This window comes from Pan troglodytes, chromosome 19 (assembly GCF_028858775.2).
Source record: "Pan troglodytes isolate AG18354 chromosome 19, NHGRI_mPanTro3-v2.0_pri, whole genome shotgun sequence".
Taxonomy (NCBI): Eukaryota; Metazoa; Chordata; class Mammalia; order Primates; family Hominidae; genus Pan; species Pan troglodytes.
Window position 1 is genome coordinate 12,206,333 of NC_072417.2, and position 17,470 is coordinate 12,223,802.

Genomic DNA, 17,470 nt, shown 5'->3' on the forward strand with positions numbered 1-17,470 from the left:
GTAATCCCAGCACTTTGGAAGGCCAAGGCGGGCAGATCACCTGAGGTCGGGAGTTCGAGACCAGCCTGACCAACATGGAGAAACCCCGTCTCTACTAAAATACAAAAATTTTCCGGGCGTGGTGGCACATGCCTGTAATCCCAGCTACTAGGGAGGCTGAGGCAGGAGAATCGCTTGAACCCAGGAGGCGGAGATTGCGGTGAACTGAGATCGCACCATTGCACTCCAGCCTGGGCAACAAGAGCGAAACTCTGTCTTAAAAAAAAAAATCTTCTTAAAAGGGGTGGTGAGGATTACACAAAACAGGGTATGCAAAATGTTTAACAGATGACTAGCTCCTGGTAATGCTCCATACAAGTCAGTTGTAAGTTACTACTGCCCAGGGTCATATGACCAAGCACATGAGAGGCTCCAGCTACCCTTCAAGGAAGAGGAGACAGATGAAATCAGATCATGGCTGAGACATTCCCGTTTTCTCTCTTTTTTTTTTTTTTGAGATGGAGTCTCACTCTGTTGCCCAGGCTGGAGTGCAGTGGTGCTATCTTGGCTCACTGCAACCTCTGCCTCCTGGGTTCAAGCGATTCTCCTGCCTCAGCCTCCCAAGTAGCTGGAATTAGAGGCGTCCGCCACCACACCTGGCTAATTTTTGTATTTTAGTAGAGATGGGGTTTCTCCATGTTGGTCAGGCTGGTCTTGAACTCCTGACCTCAGGTGATCTGCCCATCTCGGCCTCCCAAAGTGCTGGGTTACAGGCATGAGCCACCGCACCCGGCCCTCCTATTTTCTCTCCTATCAGGCCTAGTTTTCTTTTCTTTTCTTTCTTTCTTTTTTTTTTTTTTTTTTTTTGAGACGGAGTCTCGCTCTGCCACCCAGGCTGGAGTGCAGTGGTGTGATCTCAGCTCACTGCAACCTCCGCCTCCCAGGTTCAAGCAATTCTCCTGCCTCAGCCTCCTGAGTAGCTGGGATTACAGGCACCTGCTGCCACATCCGGCTAATTTTTTTGTGTTTTTAGTAGAGACGGAGTTTCCCCAAGTTGGCCGGGCTGGTCTTGAACTCCTGACCTCATGATCCGCCCACCTCAGCCTCCCAAAGTGCTGGGATTACAGGTGTGAACCACCGTGACCGGCCAAGGCCTAGTTTTCCTAGGTGTCTTTATGGGACCCTCACACCTGTACACCAAACTCCTTCAAGAGGCAAACTGTCTCCTAAGAGGGAGACAAAAGAAACAGGGCCGGTGGTTTCACTGTAGACAATGCTCTATCTGTCCTGCAGATGAGTCAGAACTAAGACCCCTTGAGGAATCATGTTGCTTTGGTGCCGGCTGTCTGGTTTCTATTCCATATCCTGTGCCGCACCCTTCCCCCAGCCACAGTGACATCTGGAGGCTCTGACCACAGCTGGCAGGCTCTGTGGTACCGCAGAGGCCAGTCTTCAACGGGAAGTCTTGGGGGAACATTTCTTCCCCCAAAACACCAGGCCTCTGGGCCTGGGCCACTTCTCTCCCTCAGACAGCCCAGGGTTTCATTTTATTTTTATTTTATTTATTTATTTATTTTTATTTATTTATTTGGTTTTATTTTTATTTATTTATTTATTTATTCTTTTTGACGGAGTCTCGCTCTGTTGCCCAGGTTGGAGTACAGTGGCGCCATCTCGGCTCACTGCAAGCTCTGCCTCCTGGGTTCATGCCATTCTCCTGCCTCAGCTTCCCAAGTAGCTGGGACTACAGGCGCCCCCCACCACGGCCAGGTAACTTTTTGTGTTTTTAGTAGAGACGGGGTTTCACCGTGTTAGCCAGGATGGTCGTCTCGATCTCCTGACCTCGTGATCCACCTGCCTCAGCCTCCCAAAGTGCTGGGATTACAGGCGTGAGCCACTGCACCCGGCCTATTTATTTATTTATTTTTTGAGACGGAGTTTTGTTCTTGTTGCCCTGGCTGGAGTGCAATGGCGTGATCTCAGCTCACTGCAACCTTTGCCTCTTGAGTTCAAGCGATTCTCCTGCCTCAGCCTCTCGAGTACCTGGGATTACAGACGCCCACCACCACACGCAGCTAATTTTTGTATTTTTAGTAGAGAGGGGTTTCTCCATGTTGGCCAGGCTGGTCTCGAACTCCTGACCTCAGGGGATACGCCCACCTCAGCCTCCCAAAGTGCTGGGATTACAGGCATGAGCCACTGGACCCGGCCAGTTTTGTCTTTTAAAAAGCCGTGAGAGGGCTGTCAGGAGGGAGTGCTCCTGGGCAGAAAGAAGGCTGGCGCCAGTTTCTAAGTCTCCATTCCGCCAGGTGGACAAGCCTCTCTGGCGGTTGTTGGTTATCACTTGTAAAATATAAACAGTAATAACTGTCCTCCCTACCTCACAGAGTGTGTTGTGAGGGCCAAACGGAATGTGACTGTTGAAGTACTTAGAAAAATTAAAAAGCTCCTTCCTGTGGAAGGTGGCATGGAGGCGCCGGGGGGATTCCATGTCAAAAGTCCCAGTTCTGGCCGGGCGCGGTGGCTCACGCCTGTCATCCCAGCACCTTGGGAGGCCGAGACGGGTGGATCACGAGGCCAGGAGTTCGAGATCAGCCTGGCCAACAAGGCGAAACCCCATCTCTACTAAAAAATACAAAAATTAGCCGGGCGTGGTGGCGCTCTCCTGACGTCCCAGCTACTCAGGAGGCCGAGGCAGGAGAATCGCTTGAACCCGGGAGGCAGAGGTTGCGGTGAGCCGAGATCGCGCCACTGCACTCCAGCCTGGGCGACAGAGCAAGACTCCGTCTCAAAAATAGACACAACAGAAGTCCCAGTTCTACCCCTGGTTGTGCGGCCCGCACTTAACTAAGAGGCTGGCATCTCTGGGAACAGCCTCCCGGACCCGCGCGCTGGTGCGTGCTGGAGGGAGTAGGGAGGGGTGGGGCGGTCGGCATCGCCCTCCGCCGGGCCCGGCTGGAGCTGGCTGGAGACCCTTCCAGCCCCGGGAGGAAGCGGAGCCCAGACCGAGCCAGAGCGGAGCAGCGGGAGGGAGGGCGGGGAGGCCGCCGGGCAGGAAGCGGGGTCCCGCCCGGGCCTCTGGAGCCACGTGCGCTTGTTTCCGTGCTGGGGCGATCACGTGACCCGCGTCAGCTGACCCGTCACGGTGGAGCCCGGTGCTCGCGCTCGGCAGCCTCTGCCCCGCCGCGCCCGGAGCGCAGGACCCGCGGAGGGGTAAGCGCGCCCCCCGTCCGCCTCTTCGCCGCCGCCGGCTTCCTGCGGCCGCCTCCGCCCCAGCCCCTGTCCCGCGCCCATCCCAGCCCCGCCGGCCTGGCACCCCGGAAGCCGTCGCCAGCAGGGCCGTGGCTGGGCTCAGCCCCGCGCTGCCCCCGGGCGGCCTGGAGGAGATGGCCCAGGGCAGCGGGGGGCGGGAAGGCGCTCTCAGAACCCCGGCCGGGGGCTGGCATTCCCCGCCAAGCCCAGACATGCAGGAGCTGCTCCGGAGCGTGGAGAGGGACCTGAGCATCGATCCCAGGCAGCTGGCTCCGGCCCCGGGGGGCACCCACGTGGTGGCCCTAGTGCCTGCGCGCTGGCTGGCCAGCCTCCGCGATCGCCGGCTGCCCCTGGGACCCTGTCCCCGCGCAGAGGGCCTGGGAGAAGCGGAAGTCAGGACTCTCCTGCAGCGCTCTGTGCAAAGGCTGCCTGCCGGCTGGACGCGCGTGGAGGTGCATGGGCTGCGGAAGCGGAGACTGTCCTACCCTCTGGGCGGGGGCCTGCCCTTTGAGGACGGGTCCTGCGGCCCTGAGACCCTCACTCGCTTCATGCAGGAGGTTGCCGCCCAGAATTATCGCAACCTGTGGCGCCATGCATACCACACTTACGGCCAGCCGTACAGTCACAGTCCTGCCCCCTCAGCTGTCCCTGCCTTGGACTCAGTACGGCAGGCTCTGCAGAGGGTCTATGGTTGCTCCTTCCTGCCAGTGGGTGAAACTACCCAATGCCCATCATATGCCAGAGAAGCCCCCTGCCCCCCTCGGGGCAGCCCTGCTTGCCCTAGTCTTTTACGGGCTGAGGCCTTGCTGGAGTCGCCGGAGATGCTGTATGTGGTACACCCTTACGTACAGTTCTCCCTACATGACGTGGTCACCTTCAGCCCTGCCAAGCTGACCAACAGCCAGGCCAAGGTGCTGTTCATTCTCTTCCGCGTGCTGAGGGCTATGGACGCCTGTCACCGCCAGGGGCTGGCGTGTGGGGCCCTGTCTTTGTATCACATCGCGGTGGATGAGAAGCTTTGCAGCGAGCTGCGACTGGACCTGAGTGCTTATGAGAGGCCCGAGGAGGACGAGAATGAGGAGGCCCCTGTGGCAAGGGATGAGGCGGGCATTGCGTCTCAAGAGGAGCAGGGAGGGCAACCTGGGCAACCCACTGGCCAGGAGGAACTTCGGAGCCTCGTGCTGGATTGGGTCCACGGCCGCATCAGCAACTTCCACTACCTCATGCAGCTGAATCGGTTGGCAGGTCGGCGGCAGGGGGACCCCAACTACCACCCCGTGCTGCCCTGGGTGGTGGACTTCACCACGCCCCATGGGCGCTTCCGAGACCTGCGCAAGTCCAAGTTCCGCCTCAACAAGGGGGATAAGCAACTGGACTTCACGTATGAGATGACGCGGCAGGCATTCGTAGCAGGCGGGGCGGGCGGCGGGGAACCCCCTCATGTTCCCCACCACATCTCAGACGTGCTCTCCGACATCACGTACTACGTGTACAAGGCTCGGCGCACGCCTCGGTCGGTGCTCTGCGGACACGTCCGCGCGCAGTGGGAGCCCCATGAGTATCCGGCCAGCATGGAGCGGATGCAGAACTGGACCCCGGATGAGTGCATTCCGGAGTTCTACACCGATCCCTCTATCTTCCGCTCCATCCACCCCGACATGCCTGACCTGGATGTGCCAGCCTGGTGCAGCTCCAGCCAGGAGTTCGTGGCTGCCCACCGAGCCCTGCTGGAGAGCCGCGAGGTGTCCCGGGACCTGCACCATTGGATCGACCTCACGTTTGGCTATAAACTCCAGGGTAAGGAGGCTGTCAAGGAGAAGAATGTGTGTCTGCACCTGGTGGACGCCCACACTCACCTGGCCAGCTACGGGGTGGTGCAGCTCTTCGATCAGCCACACCCCCAGCGCCTGGCTGGGGCTCCTGCCCTTGCCCCCGAGCCTCCCCTCATCCCCAAGCTGTTGGTCCAGACCATCCAGGAGACCACAGGCCGGGAGGACCTCACGGAAAACCCGGGACAGCTTCCAAATGGAGTGGGCCGGCCAGTTTTAGAGGCCACTCCCTGTGAGGCTAGCTGGACCAGAGACAGGCCGGTGGCAGGAGAAGACGACTTGGAACAGGCCACAGAAGCTCTGGATTCCATTTCCCTTGCTGGGAAAGCAGGTGACCAGCTGGGCTCCTCCAGTCAAGCGTCCCCTGGCCTTCTCTCTTTCTCAGTGGCCTCAGCCTCCCGTCCAGGCCGCAGGAATAAAGCTGCTGGGGCAGACCCTGGGGAGGGCGAGGAGGGGAGGATTCTTCTTCCCGAGGGCTTCAATCCCGTGCAGGCCCTGGAGGAGCTGGAGAAAACGGGCAACTTCTTGGCCAAAGGCCTAGGGGGCCTTTTGGAGGTGCCTGAGCAGCCCCGGGTCCAGCCGGCTGTGCCACTGCAGTGCCTACTCCACAGGGACATGCAGGCGCTGGGTGTCCTGTTGGCAGAGATGGTGTTTGCCACCAGGGTGCGGACGCTGCAGCCCGATGCACCTTTGTGGGTACGCTTCCAGGCTGTCCGAGGGCTCTGCACGCGCCACCCCAAGGAGGTTCCTGTGTCTTTGCAGCCCGTGCTGGACACACTCCTGCAGCTGAGTGGCCCCGAAGTCCCCATGGGAGCAGAGAGGGGCAAGCTGGACCAACTGTTTGAGTACAGGCCTGTCTCCCAGGGCCTGCCCCCACCCTGCCCAAGCCAGCTTCTCAGCCCCTTCAGCTCCGTGGTTCCCTTCCCACCCTACTTCCCGGCACTGCACAGATTCATCCTCCTGTACCAGGCAAGGCGCGTGGAGGACAAGGCCCAGGGGCGCGAGCTGGTGTTTGCTCTGTGGCAGCAGCTGGGCGCGGTGCTGAAGGACATCACCCCTGAGGGCCTGGAGATCCTGCTGCCCTTCGTGCTCTCACTCATGTCCGAGGAGCACACAGCTGTGTACACGGCCTGGTATCTGTTTGAGCCTGTTGCCAAGGCACTGGGCCCCAAAAATGCCAATAAGTACCTCCTGAAGCCGCTCATTGGTGCCTACGAGAGCCCCTGCCAGCTACACGGCCGCTTCTACCTGTACACGGACTGCTTTGTGGCCCAGCTGATGGTGCGGCTGGGCCTGCAGGCATTTCTCACTCACCTGCTGCCCCATGTCCTGCAGGTGCTGGCGGGCGCAGAGGCCTCCCAGGAGGAGAGCAAGGACCTGGCAGGGGCTGCTGAGGAGGAGGAGAGCGGGCTGCCCAGGGCCGGGCCTGGCTCCTGTGCTTTTGGGGAGGAGATTCCCATGGATGGGGAGCCTCCTGCCTCCTCGGGCCTGGGGCTCCCAGACTACACGTCCGGCGTCAGCTTCCACGACCAGGCTGACCTCCCTGAGACAGAGGACTTCCAAGCCGGGCTCTATGTGACTGAGTCTCCCCAGCCCCAGGAGGCTGAGGCTGTGAGCCTGGGCCGGCTGAGTGACAAGAGCAGCACCAGCGAGACCTCCCTGGGTGAGGAGCGGGCTCCAGACGAGGGGGGTGCCCCCGTGGACAAGAGCAGCCTTCGATCAGGTGACAGCAGCCAGGACTTGAAGCAAAGCGAGGGCTCTGAGGAGGAAGAGGAGGAGGAGGACAGCTGCGTGGTGCTAGAGGAGGAGGAGGGGGAGCAGGAGGAGGTCACCGGGGCACCTGAGCTCACTCTGTCTGACACGGTGCTGTCCATGGAGACGGTTGTGGCCAGCGGCAGTGGGGGAGATGGAGAAGAAGAGGAGGAGGCACTGCCTGAGCAGTCAGAAGGCAAAGAACAGAAGATCCTCCTTGGTAAGTTCCCAGGTCTGGGAGGTGTTGGTCAAAAACACCTCCTGCTGGCTGAGCACGGTGGCTCACACCTGTATTCTCAGCACTTTGGGAGGCCGAGGCGGGCGGATCACAAGGTCAGGAGATCGAGGCCATCCTGATAACAAGGTGAAACCCCGTCTCTACTAAAAATACAAAAAAATAGCCGGGCATGGGGGCAGGCACCTGTAGTCCCAGCTACTTGGGAGGCTGAGGCAGGAGAATGGCGTGAACCCGGGAGGCGGAGCTTGCAGTGAGCCGAGATCGCGCCACTGCACTCCAGCCAGGGCGACAGAGCGAGACTCCATCTCAAAAAAACAAAAAAACAAAAAAAACAGCTCCTGCTTCTCCCTGCACACTGGCAGAGCACCTACTCTGTGCCAAGCAGTGGATCGAGCCAGGACCACCTGCAACACAAATGTAGGCCTGCCTTCACAGAGCTCACACCCAGCAGACGAGATGCCGCAGTGCAGACAGTCTTAAGCAAGTGTATTATGTTAGTGCGATAAAGAACATGGCTGCATTCCTAGGAGGGAGTGGAACATGGAGCTTTTCGGCCGGGCGCCGTGGCTCACGCCTCTAATCCCAGCACTTTGGGAGGCCGAGGCAGGAGGATCACTTGAGGTTAGGAGTTCGAGACCAGCCTGGCCAACATGGTGAAACCCCGTCTCTACTAAAAATACAAAAATTAGCCAGGTGTGGTGGCGGGCACCTGTAATCCCAGCTATTCAGGAGGCTGAGGCAGGAGAATTATTTGAAACCAGGAGGTGGAGGTTGCAGTGAGCTGAGATCACACCACTGCACTGCAGCCTGGGCAACAGAGCGGGACTCCGTCTCAAAAAAGAAAAAAAAAAGTGCTTTTACATCTAGTTTTCAAGGGTCAGAGCAAGCTTCCTTAAAAGCAGAGACAGTTGAGGTTCAAGTAGGAGTAGGAAGAAGGTAGACAAAAATGGGCAAAAAGAAAGTCTGAAGGCTGAGGGAACAGCGTGTGTGAGGCTCTGAGGCTGTCATATTCCATTGGGGGCCGGGCACGGTGCCTCACGCCTGTAATCCCAGCACTTTGGGAGGCTGAGGCGGATGGATCACAAGGTCAGGAGATTGAGACCATCCTGGCCAATATGGTGAAACCCCATCTCTACTAAAAATACAAAAACTTAGCTGGGCATGGTGGAGGGTGCCTGTAATCTCAGCTATTCGGAAGGCTGAGGCAGGAGAATCGCTTGAACCCAGAGGTTCAAGGAGGAGAGTCAGGGCGGTGGAAGGTGGAGGTTGCAGTGAACTGAGATTGTGCCATTGCACTCCAGCCTGGGCGACAGTGCGAGACTCTGTCTCAAAAAAAAAAAAAGAAGAAGAAGAAGAAGAGAAGCAGGGAAAGGCCATTATGGCGAGACTGAGGGAGTGGAGGGAAGAGAGGCCAGAGTTAAGGTGGCCAGGGCCGGGCCAGGCCTTGTTAAGGAGCTTCAGAAGACCCACAGGCAGGCTAACTTCCTGCGGGTCGTGCCTGTGGAGAGGAACCTGCGGCAGCCAGAGTCCCACAGGCCAGGGCCTGGGCACCTCTGCTGCTGTTACGTGGAGGGGGTGGTGTGGGACAGCCGGCCCGGGCTGGCTCTTGGCAGAGCTGCAGCCGCAGGTGGTTGAGTGGGGTGCCGTGGGGTGGGGTGGGAGGGGTGATGAGCCCCTGTTATCTGAGGAGCTCAGGGCCTGCTCCCACCCCGCAGATACAGCCTGCAAGATGGTCCGCTGGCTGTCTGCCAAGCTCGGCCCCACAGTGGCCTCTCGCCACGTGGCCCGGAACCTGCTCCGCCTGCTGACGTCTTGTTATGTTGGTAAGGAGGCCTGCGGTCAGTGCTGGAGATGAGCCTTTCTCCCAGGCCCTCTGCCTAGCTTCAGCCCTCTCCGGCGGGGATCCTTCCCACCCCTCCCTCAAACCACCCCCCGGCCAGGTGCTGGGTCCCAGTCTGTAAGTGCCAGCCTTGGGTAGGGCCAGACTGGACCCCCAGCTAGAGTGAGCTCAAGCGGCCAGCACAGCCCTGCAGGGCCAGGCTACCCCTGGCCCTCCACTGGCGACTCAGGACTGCTCGCCCTTCCGTGGCAGGACCCACTCGGCAGCAGTTCACAGTGAGCAGTGGCGAGAGCCCACCACTGAGTGCCGGCAACATCTACCAGAAGAGGCCGGTCCTGGGCGACATCGTGTCAGGGCCCGTGCTCAGCTGCCTCCTCCACATCGCCCGCCTGTATGGGGAGCCTGTCCTCACCTACCAGTACCTGCCCTACATCAGCTACCTGGTCAGTCCCTGGTTTGGCAGTCCCGGGGCTGGGAAGGCTGAGGACCTGAGGGCCAGCCCGGGGTCTCTGGGTGCCAGGGGGTCTGTGGGGCTGCCCGGCCCTCATCTGCTCGGTGGCTCTAGGTGGCCCCAGGGAGTGCCTCAGGCCCCAGCCGACTGAACAGCCGTAAGGAGGCGGGGCTGCTGGCCGCGGTGACACTGACTCAGAAGATCATCGTGTACCTCTCAGACACCACACTCATGGACATCCTGCCCCGGATCAGCCATGAGGTCCTGCTGCCCGTGCTCAGCTTCCTCACCTCCCTCGTCACGGGGTAGGCCTCTGCCCCAGCTGATGTAGGGGGACCGGCCCAGTGGAGGGGCTGCCCAGGAGGGGCTGGGAAGCTCAAGGGAGAGGATGTAACACTGGGCTGGGTGTCAAGAGTCCTGGTTTTGATCCCAGCTGTGTGACCCTGAGCAAGCCACACCCTTTTCCTGTGCCTCAGTTTCCTCATCTGGTTTGGACCAGTTGGTCTTGGAGCTCCTTTCATTTAAAGCTTTTGATATGTCCGGGTGTGGTGGCTCATGCCTGTAATCCCAGCACTTTGAGAGGCTGAGGCGGGAAGATTGCTTGAGCCCAGGAGTTCAAGACCAGCCTGGGCAACAAAATGAGACCTCCTCTCTAAAAATATATATAAAAACCGAGCGTGGTGTCTCACCCCTGTAATCCCAGCACTTTGGGGGGCTGAGGCGGGTGGATCACGAGGTCAGGAGTTTGAGAGCCGCCTGGCCAACATGGTGAAACCCCGTCTCTACTAAAAATACAAAATCTTCGCTGGGCATGGCAGCAGGTGCCTGCAATCCCAGGTTCTCGGGAGGCTGAGGTGGGAGAATTGCTTGAACCCGGGAAGCGGAGGTTGCAGTGAGCTGAGATCATGCCATTGTACTGCAGCCTAGGCGACAGAGCAAGACTCCGTCTCAAAAAAAAAAAAAAAAGTACATATATATGCTGGGTGCTGTGGCTCATGCCTGTAATCCCAGCACTTTGGGAGGCCAAGGTGGGTGGTTCGCTTGAGGTCAGGAGTTCGAGACCAGGCTGGCCAATATGGCAAAACCCTGTCTCTACTAAAAATACAAAAAAAATTAGCCGGGTGTGGTGGCTCATGCCTGTAGTCCCAGCTACTCGGGAGACTGAGGCAGGAGAATCGCTTGAACCCGGGAGGCAGAGGTTGCAGTGAGCCGAGATCGCACCACTGCACTCCAGCCTGGGTGACAGAGCAAGACTCCATCTCAATAAAAATAAAAATAAATAAAGCTTTTGCTAGATTCTGGTCAAGTCCTGCAGAACGGGGGGCTGAAGCTCATGAGCTCTGTTTCCAGGTTCCCAAGTGGGGCCCAGGCTCGGACCATCCTGTGTGTGAAAACCATCAGCCTCATCGCTCTCATCTGCCTGCGCATCGGACAGGAGATGGTCCAGCAGCACCTGAGCGAGCCTGTGGCCACCTTCTTCCAGGTCTTCTCTCAGCTGCATGAGCTTCGGCAGCAGGTGGGCAGATCTGCCGGGCCAGGGCGGGCCGGGGCGGGGGCTGTGGACCTGGGTGACCCCCTGGGCGTCTTGCTCATAGGATCTGAAGCTGGACCCCGCGGGCCGTGGTGAGGGCCAGGGTGGGCCAGGGTGGGAGCTGTGGACCCGGCTGACCCCCTGGGCGTCTTGCTCATAGGATCTGAAGCTGGACCCTGCGGGCCGTGGTGAGGGCCAGCTGCCACAGGTGGTCTTCTCTGATGGGCAGCAGCGGTCCGTGGACCCCGCCCTGCTGGACGAGCTGCAGAAGGTGTTCACCCTGGAGATGGCGTACACAATCTACGTGCCCTTCTCCTGCCTGTTGGGTACTGCCCCGTCACGTTCCCCATCACAGTCTTCGTGGCTGTCTCCTCCCTTGGGAGGCCCCATTCTCTGCCCTTGCCCCAGAGTCAGCAGTGGGTCCTAAGCAGTGGGTCCTAAGAGCCAGCAGGATGGGTGAGAGCAAAGGAATTTGGCCTCAGACCCCTACCCCCAAGGTGATACACAAACAGGGACTGAGCAGTAGCCAGCAAGAGAGGCCCAGAAGCTGGCCTGTAGTGTCCCTGGGGAAGGCAGGAGAGTCAGGGCGGTGGACTGGTGGTCCGCAGGAGCTGGCGAGAGGGAAGGAGTGGCCTCCTGTTTACGAAGCTTCCCCTCTGGGCCCTGCACGGTGCTGTGCTGATCGTTTCAGCGTGTCTTCTCCCTGGAGAGGACAGACAGCCCTGTGGTTACACCTGTTATCATCCTGCCACTGAAATCTAAGCTTGGGAGGCCAGGGCACCACCTGTCTTGTTCCATATTCTATTCCTAGTGCCCAGCACGGCACGGCACATATAGAAGACGCTCATGTGTACATCACAACGGAATGAATCCACATTTCACTGAGGAGGAAACTGAGGCTCAGAGACAGAGTTACTTGCCCAGAGTTGCAGAGCCAGTTCCCGCCCCATCTTCTGTGGCTCCCGAGTCCTCGGATGGGTGATAGCAGCCGCCTGCCATCTTCCCTGTCTCAGGACTTCTCCCACTCCTATCCAGGTGACATCATCCGGAAAATCATCCCCAACCACGAGCTGGTTGGGGAGCTGGCGGCGCTGTACTTGGAGAGCATCAGCCCCAGCAGTCGCAACCCTGCCAGCGTGGAACCCACCGTGCCCAGCACCGGCCCCGAGTGGGACCCCCAGGGTGGGGGCTGCCCTCAGGATGACGGCCACTCAGGGACCTTTGGGAGCGTCCTGGTGGGGAACCGCATTCAGATCCCCAATGACTCTCGGCCTGAGAACCCCGGACCGCTGGGCCCCATCTCAGGGGTGGGTGGCGGGGGCCTGGGCAGCGGGAGCGACGACAATGCCCTGAAGCAGGAGCTGCCGCGGAGCGTGCACGGGCTGAGCGGAAACTGGCTGGCGTACTGGCAGTACGAGATCGGCGTGAGCCAGCAGGATGCCCACTTTCACTTCCACCAGATCCGCCTGCAGAGCTTCCCGGGCCACTCGGGGGCCGTCAAGTGCGTGGCACCCCTGAGCGGCGAGGACTTCTTCCTGAGCGGCAGCAAGGATCGTACTGTGCGCCTCTGGCCGCTGTACAACTACGGCGACGGGACCAGCGAGACGGCCCCACGCCTCGTCTACACCCAGCACCGCAAGAGCGTCTTCTTCGTGGGCCAGCTTGAGGCCCCGCAGCACGTGGTGAGCTGTGACGGGGCTGTGCACGTCTGGGACCCCTTCACAGGTGAGCGGGCCCAGGCGAGGCCTGTTCTCTTCCTGCTCCTGCGCCCCACCAGGCCTCCAGGAAGGGGGCCCGAGGGTGGGGCTGTAATGCTGCGGAGTTTGGGGAGACCCAGCGAGGCCGCCTAGGAGAACAGTTAGGGCTTCGAATCTGTTAGACTTGAGTCTGAATTGGCTCCACCGGCTTACTTGCTGAGTGACCTTGAGCAAGTTCCTGCTGCTGGAAGCGTCTCCTTTCCCATCTATAAACTGAGAATCAGAAAAACTGGCTTAGAAGATAACACACAGCCGGGCGCAGTGGCTCACGCCTGTAATCCCAGCACTTTGGGAGGCTGAGGCGGGCGGATCATGAGGTCAGGAGATCGAGATCATCCTGGCTAACATGGTGAAACCCTGTCTCTACCAAAAATACAAAAAATTAGCCGGGCGTGGTGGCGGGCGCCTGTAGTCCCAACTACACGGGAGGCTGAGGCAGGAGAATCTCTCAAACTCAGGTGGCAGAGGTTGCCGTGAGCCGAGATCGCGCCATTGCACTCTAGCCCGGGCAACAGAGCGAGACTCTGTCTCAAAAAAAAAAAAAGAAGAAGATAACACATGTAGGGTTTTGGCTTCATGTGTAGCAGATATTTGGCCAATGGTTGCTTATTTTTTGGCGTCACCATAGGGAGAAATATGGTTAAAAGGGGGAAAGGGATGGCGTCGGGGAAGACAGAGGGAGGTGGCATTGGGTCAGCAGCACTGTGCAGAGAGAGGAGGTTGCTTTGGGGATGGGAGCCTGGCCGGGCCATGGAAGCAGGAAGGTGGGAGAGTCAAGAAACAGCTTTAGGCCGACACAGTGGCTCACGCCTGTAATCTCAGCACTCTGGGAGGCCAGGAGTTGGAGACCAGACTGGCTGACATGGTGAAACCCCATCTCTACTAAGAATACAAAAAAAGGCCGGACGCGGTGGCTCACGCCTGTAATCCCAGCACTTTGGGAGGCCAAGGTGGGCAGATCATGAGGTCAGGAGATCGAGACCATCCTGGCTAACATGGTGAAACCCTGTCTCTACCAAAAATACAAAAAATTAGCCAGGCGTGGTGGCGGACGCCTGTAGTCCCAACTATTCGGGAGGCTGAGGCAGGAGAATTGCTTGAACCTGGGAGGCGGAGGTTGCAGTGAGCCAAGATCGCACCACTGCACTCCAGCCTGGGCGACAGAGCGAGACTCCGTCTCAAAAAAAAAGAAACATCTTTAGCATTTTCTAAGGATCCCTGGGGGACGGGAGGCAGGTATGCGGTGAGTTGGGGGATTAGAAGCTCCCAGGGCTCTTCCGTCAGCTGCTGGGACCCCAGATCCACTGTGACTTTCCTTCCCAGGGAAGACCCTTCGCACAGTGGAGCCGCTGGACAGCCGGGTGCCCCTGACTGCGGTGGCTGTCATGCCCGCCCCCCACACCAGCATCACCATGGCCAGCTCTGACTCTACCCTGCGCTTTGTGGACTGCAGGAAGCCTGGTCTGCAGGTCAGGGTGGTCCAGTTCCCTGAGCACTCGCCTGGTTCTCTGGGGACCTGGCAAGGAGGAGAGACTCCCCAGAAACAGAAAGCCAGGATGTCGTTCTGGGGCCCTAGTTAGTTTCTCTTTGGTGCTGGATCACCCACAGCCACACATCCTGCGGGGCAGGACTCTGGCCTGTGATGGGGGTGGGGTTCTGGGCTTTTCATGCCCCCTGATGAGGGTCAGAGGCTCAGGCCTTCCTGCCGTGTGGGCTTGGGTGGTGGGCAGGGCCTTGGGGAGTGTGAGATGGGAAGGTGGTGCCTCAGCTCAGCCGCCCTCTCCCTGCAGCACGAGTTCCGACTGGGCGGTGGGCTGAACCCTGGGCTTGTCCGTGCCCTGGCTGTCAGCCCCAGTGGCCGTAGTGTCGTGGCCGGCTTCTCCTCAGGCTTCATGGTGCTCCTGGACACCCGCACGGGCCTGGTTCTGCGAGGCTGGCCAGCCCACGAGGGGGACATTCTGCAGATCAAGGTGACGGGCCGGGTCCCCCTCCCCTTGCTGCCCGACCCCCACCCCTGTCCAGCCATCACCCCTGCTTAGGGTCTGCCTGCCCGGGGACAGGCTCGAACTGGTCTGTCTTATATACCTGGTCCAGGACTAACTGGGCAGGGAGGGTAGCCCTCTTGGTCCAACTTGGGAGCCAGTCGCACTGCAGGGGTCTCAGCAGGAGGCAGGCCATGGGGGCGGGAGCCACGGGGCAGTGGGGCGGGAGCTATGGGGCAGGGCTGACCCTGTTGCTCATGGCGATGTTCTAATGAGTAACCCTTGTCCATATTTGTCTTGCTTGGAGGATCAGGGGTCAGGCCCTGTCCGTGACCCAGTTCAGGTTAAATAAAGCTGAGCTGGGAGGCTGTTTACTGCCGGTAGACCACTGAGCAGAGTCCATGGCCCTGCCGGGCTGCCCTGGCTGGGGGCAGGAGCACGCCTGGGCATGGGGATCCTGCCCCCCTCTCCTTCCCCTCCCCCTCCCTCCATTCTCAGTCACAGGCCTCGGGGAGCTGCTCAGGGAGGCCCAGGAGGCGAGGAACAGGGCTTCATGTGGGAGGATTTCTGCAGGCAGCTGGGACTTTCCTCCCCAGCTTGGCTGGAGGCCAGGAGTCTTGCATTGCCCTGCTGACAGCAGGCTGTCGCTGGCTCCCTCCAGAGCCCCAGGGAACCCTCAGCTCGAGGTGCCCCCAAATTCTAACTTTCCAAGAAAGTGTCGGGAGGGCTCTGGGGTCAGCCTGGGTGTTAATCCCAGCTCTGCTGCTTGCTGGCCCCATGACCTTGGTATGGTTACTTCACTTCTCTGAGCCTCGCTTTTCCTGTCTGTGAAATGGGGACAATGGCAGCATCCACTGCATAGGGTTGTTACGAAGGTCAAGGTCGTCACGTGCACGCCTGGCACCATGCCTGTGCGTAGTTCTCAAGTTGGAGTGATGACTGGGTTACGGATGCTGAGTGTATTAAAATGAACCAATGTGAATATGGTGTGTGTGGGAGGGTGGCGGCTTGTCACCCACCCAGGACAGCCTGTCTCCCTGGAGAGAGACTGCGGAGGGAACTGGGAAGGCCTTGGGGCCCAAGGGTATGCAGAAGTACCCAGGCTCCTGCTGAGGCTCTCCTCTCCCGGGACAGGCGGTGGAGGGCAGCGTCCTGGTCAGCTCCTCCTCTGACCATTCCTTGACCGTCTGGAAGGAGCTGGAGCAGAAGCCCACCCATCACTACAAGTCAGCATCCGACCCCATCCACACCTTTGACCTGTACGGCAGCGAGGTGGTCACTGGCACCGTGTCCAACAAGATTGGCGTCTGCTCCCTGCTTGAGCCACCCTCGCAGGCCACCACGAAGCTCAGCTCTGAGAACTTCCGCGGCACGCTCACCAGCCTGGCCTTGCTGCCCACTAAACGCCACCTCCTGCTGGGCTCAGACAACGGGGTTATCCGCCTCCTGGCATAGACTGAGGCAGGAGCTGGCCGGGCAAGTGTGGGAAGACATCTGCAGGCGCGTGTCTGCTCACCCTGTTCCCTGAGCAGCAGCTCCCTCCAGGGAGGCCCTGGGTCCCACGCCCTGGTGCCCACATGGCCTGCCAACTAGGGCCTCCAACTGGAGTGGGGGAGTCCTGGCCCCTGAATCACCAGAGCCACCAAGCCTGCCAGAGGGGTCTCATTCATGGCTTGGGGACACAGGGCTCCTAGCAAGCAGGAAGTAAGAGCAGGAGGAAGCATTGCTACCTTCACTTCTCCCCAGCTCTGCCCTCTGGGTCCACATGAGGACAGGGAAGCTCGGGAAGTGGAAGGGAGACTGGCCCTGCCCAGCCGGTCTCTAGCCCCTCAGCCCCCGCTGGGCACTCTCTGTCCCATCCCTCTAGGACAGGGAAGCTGGCCTGGTCCAGGGCACTGATGGTGCTTGGATTCCAGCCTAAGGAAGGCTGGCCGTGGTCCAGGAGTTAAGGGCTTGGGTCTGGGGTTTAAGTGGCCACCCATCCAGGCCCTGGCCAGTGTGGGACCGGGAGGGGAAGGAAGAAAGAGGCTAGGAGCAGGGGGGAGAAGGTGCACTTGGCCAGTGGCACCTGCCAGGAGTGAGTCCATGCGTTGTCTGCCCACCCCTACCACAGTGTTTGTGCCTTGAGCTGAGGGGGTAGCCTCTGGGCCCTGAACCCCTGCTGGGGCTCCACGACCCTGAGAGAAGGGGTGAGAAGAATCATCTCTGCACCTCGGGTCTCTGCCAGAGGAAGACTTAAGCATCCCTGCGGCCTCACATTCTAGACAGAGATGAGGTCCAGGGGTTGGCCCCTGCTGCCTCCTCACAATTTGCAATAGATGTAAATAGGACCAATAAATACTTTGGAAGAGCCATGGGGCAAACTGAGGCTTCTCTTTTTTTTTTTTTTCAATAGAGATGGAGTCTGACTATGTTGCCCAAGCTGGTCTCCAACTCCTGGGCTCAAGCGATCCTCTTGCCTCGGCCTCCCAAAGTGTTGGGATTATAGGCATGAGCCACCGCGCCCAGCCTGAGGCTTATCTTGCTGGTGGTGTCAGGGTGGGGAAAGTCGAGACCCAGCAGTTTCCAGGACAGTGAGGGTGGGAAGGGGCCTGATGGAGGGAGTGAGGAGCAGGACAGTGAGGGTGGGAAGGAGCCTGATGCAGGGAGTGAGGAGTAGGACAGTGAGGGTGGGAAGGAGCCTGATGCAGGGAGTGAGGAGCAGGCGTGAGGGTGGGAAGCGGCCTGATGCAGGGAGTGAGGAACAGGACAGTGAGGGTGGGAAGGGGCCTGATGCAGGGAGTGAGGAGCAGGACAGTGAGGGTGGGAAGGGGCCTGATGCAGGGAGTGAGGCGCAGGACGGTGAGGGTGGGAAGGGGC

The 17,470-nt window shown here is 59.6% G+C and overlaps 1 protein-coding gene across 5 annotated transcripts; it reads left to right on the plus strand.

Annotated features, from left to right (window-relative positions):
* The first annotated feature begins 3,109 nt into the window (after positions 1-3,109).
* WDR81 (WD repeat domain 81) lies at positions 3,110-16,978 on the plus strand. Of its 5 annotated transcripts, XM_016931151.4 has the most exons (11): positions 4,230-5,391; positions 6,396-7,032; positions 8,766-8,873; positions 9,143-9,333; positions 9,456-9,646; positions 10,692-10,857; positions 11,033-11,198; positions 11,908-12,597; positions 13,953-14,098; positions 14,420-14,599; positions 15,746-16,978. In XM_016931151.4, the coding sequence occupies exons 2-11, from the start codon at positions 6,519-6,521 to the stop codon at positions 16,064-16,066; spliced, it is 2,673 nt and encodes an 890-aa protein (XP_016786640.1). In that variant the 5' UTR covers positions 4,230-5,391; positions 6,396-6,518; the 3' UTR covers positions 16,067-16,978. The 5 variants fall into 5 exon arrangements, 4 of the variants coding, with proteins under 4 accessions (XP_016786638.2, XP_016786639.2, XP_009429825.3 ...); XM_016931149.4 differs by having other exon boundaries at positions 3,110-7,032; XR_010152743.1 differs by having other exon boundaries at positions 3,116-7,032; positions 11,033-11,143.
* The last annotated feature ends 492 nt before the right edge of the window (positions 16,979-17,470 follow it).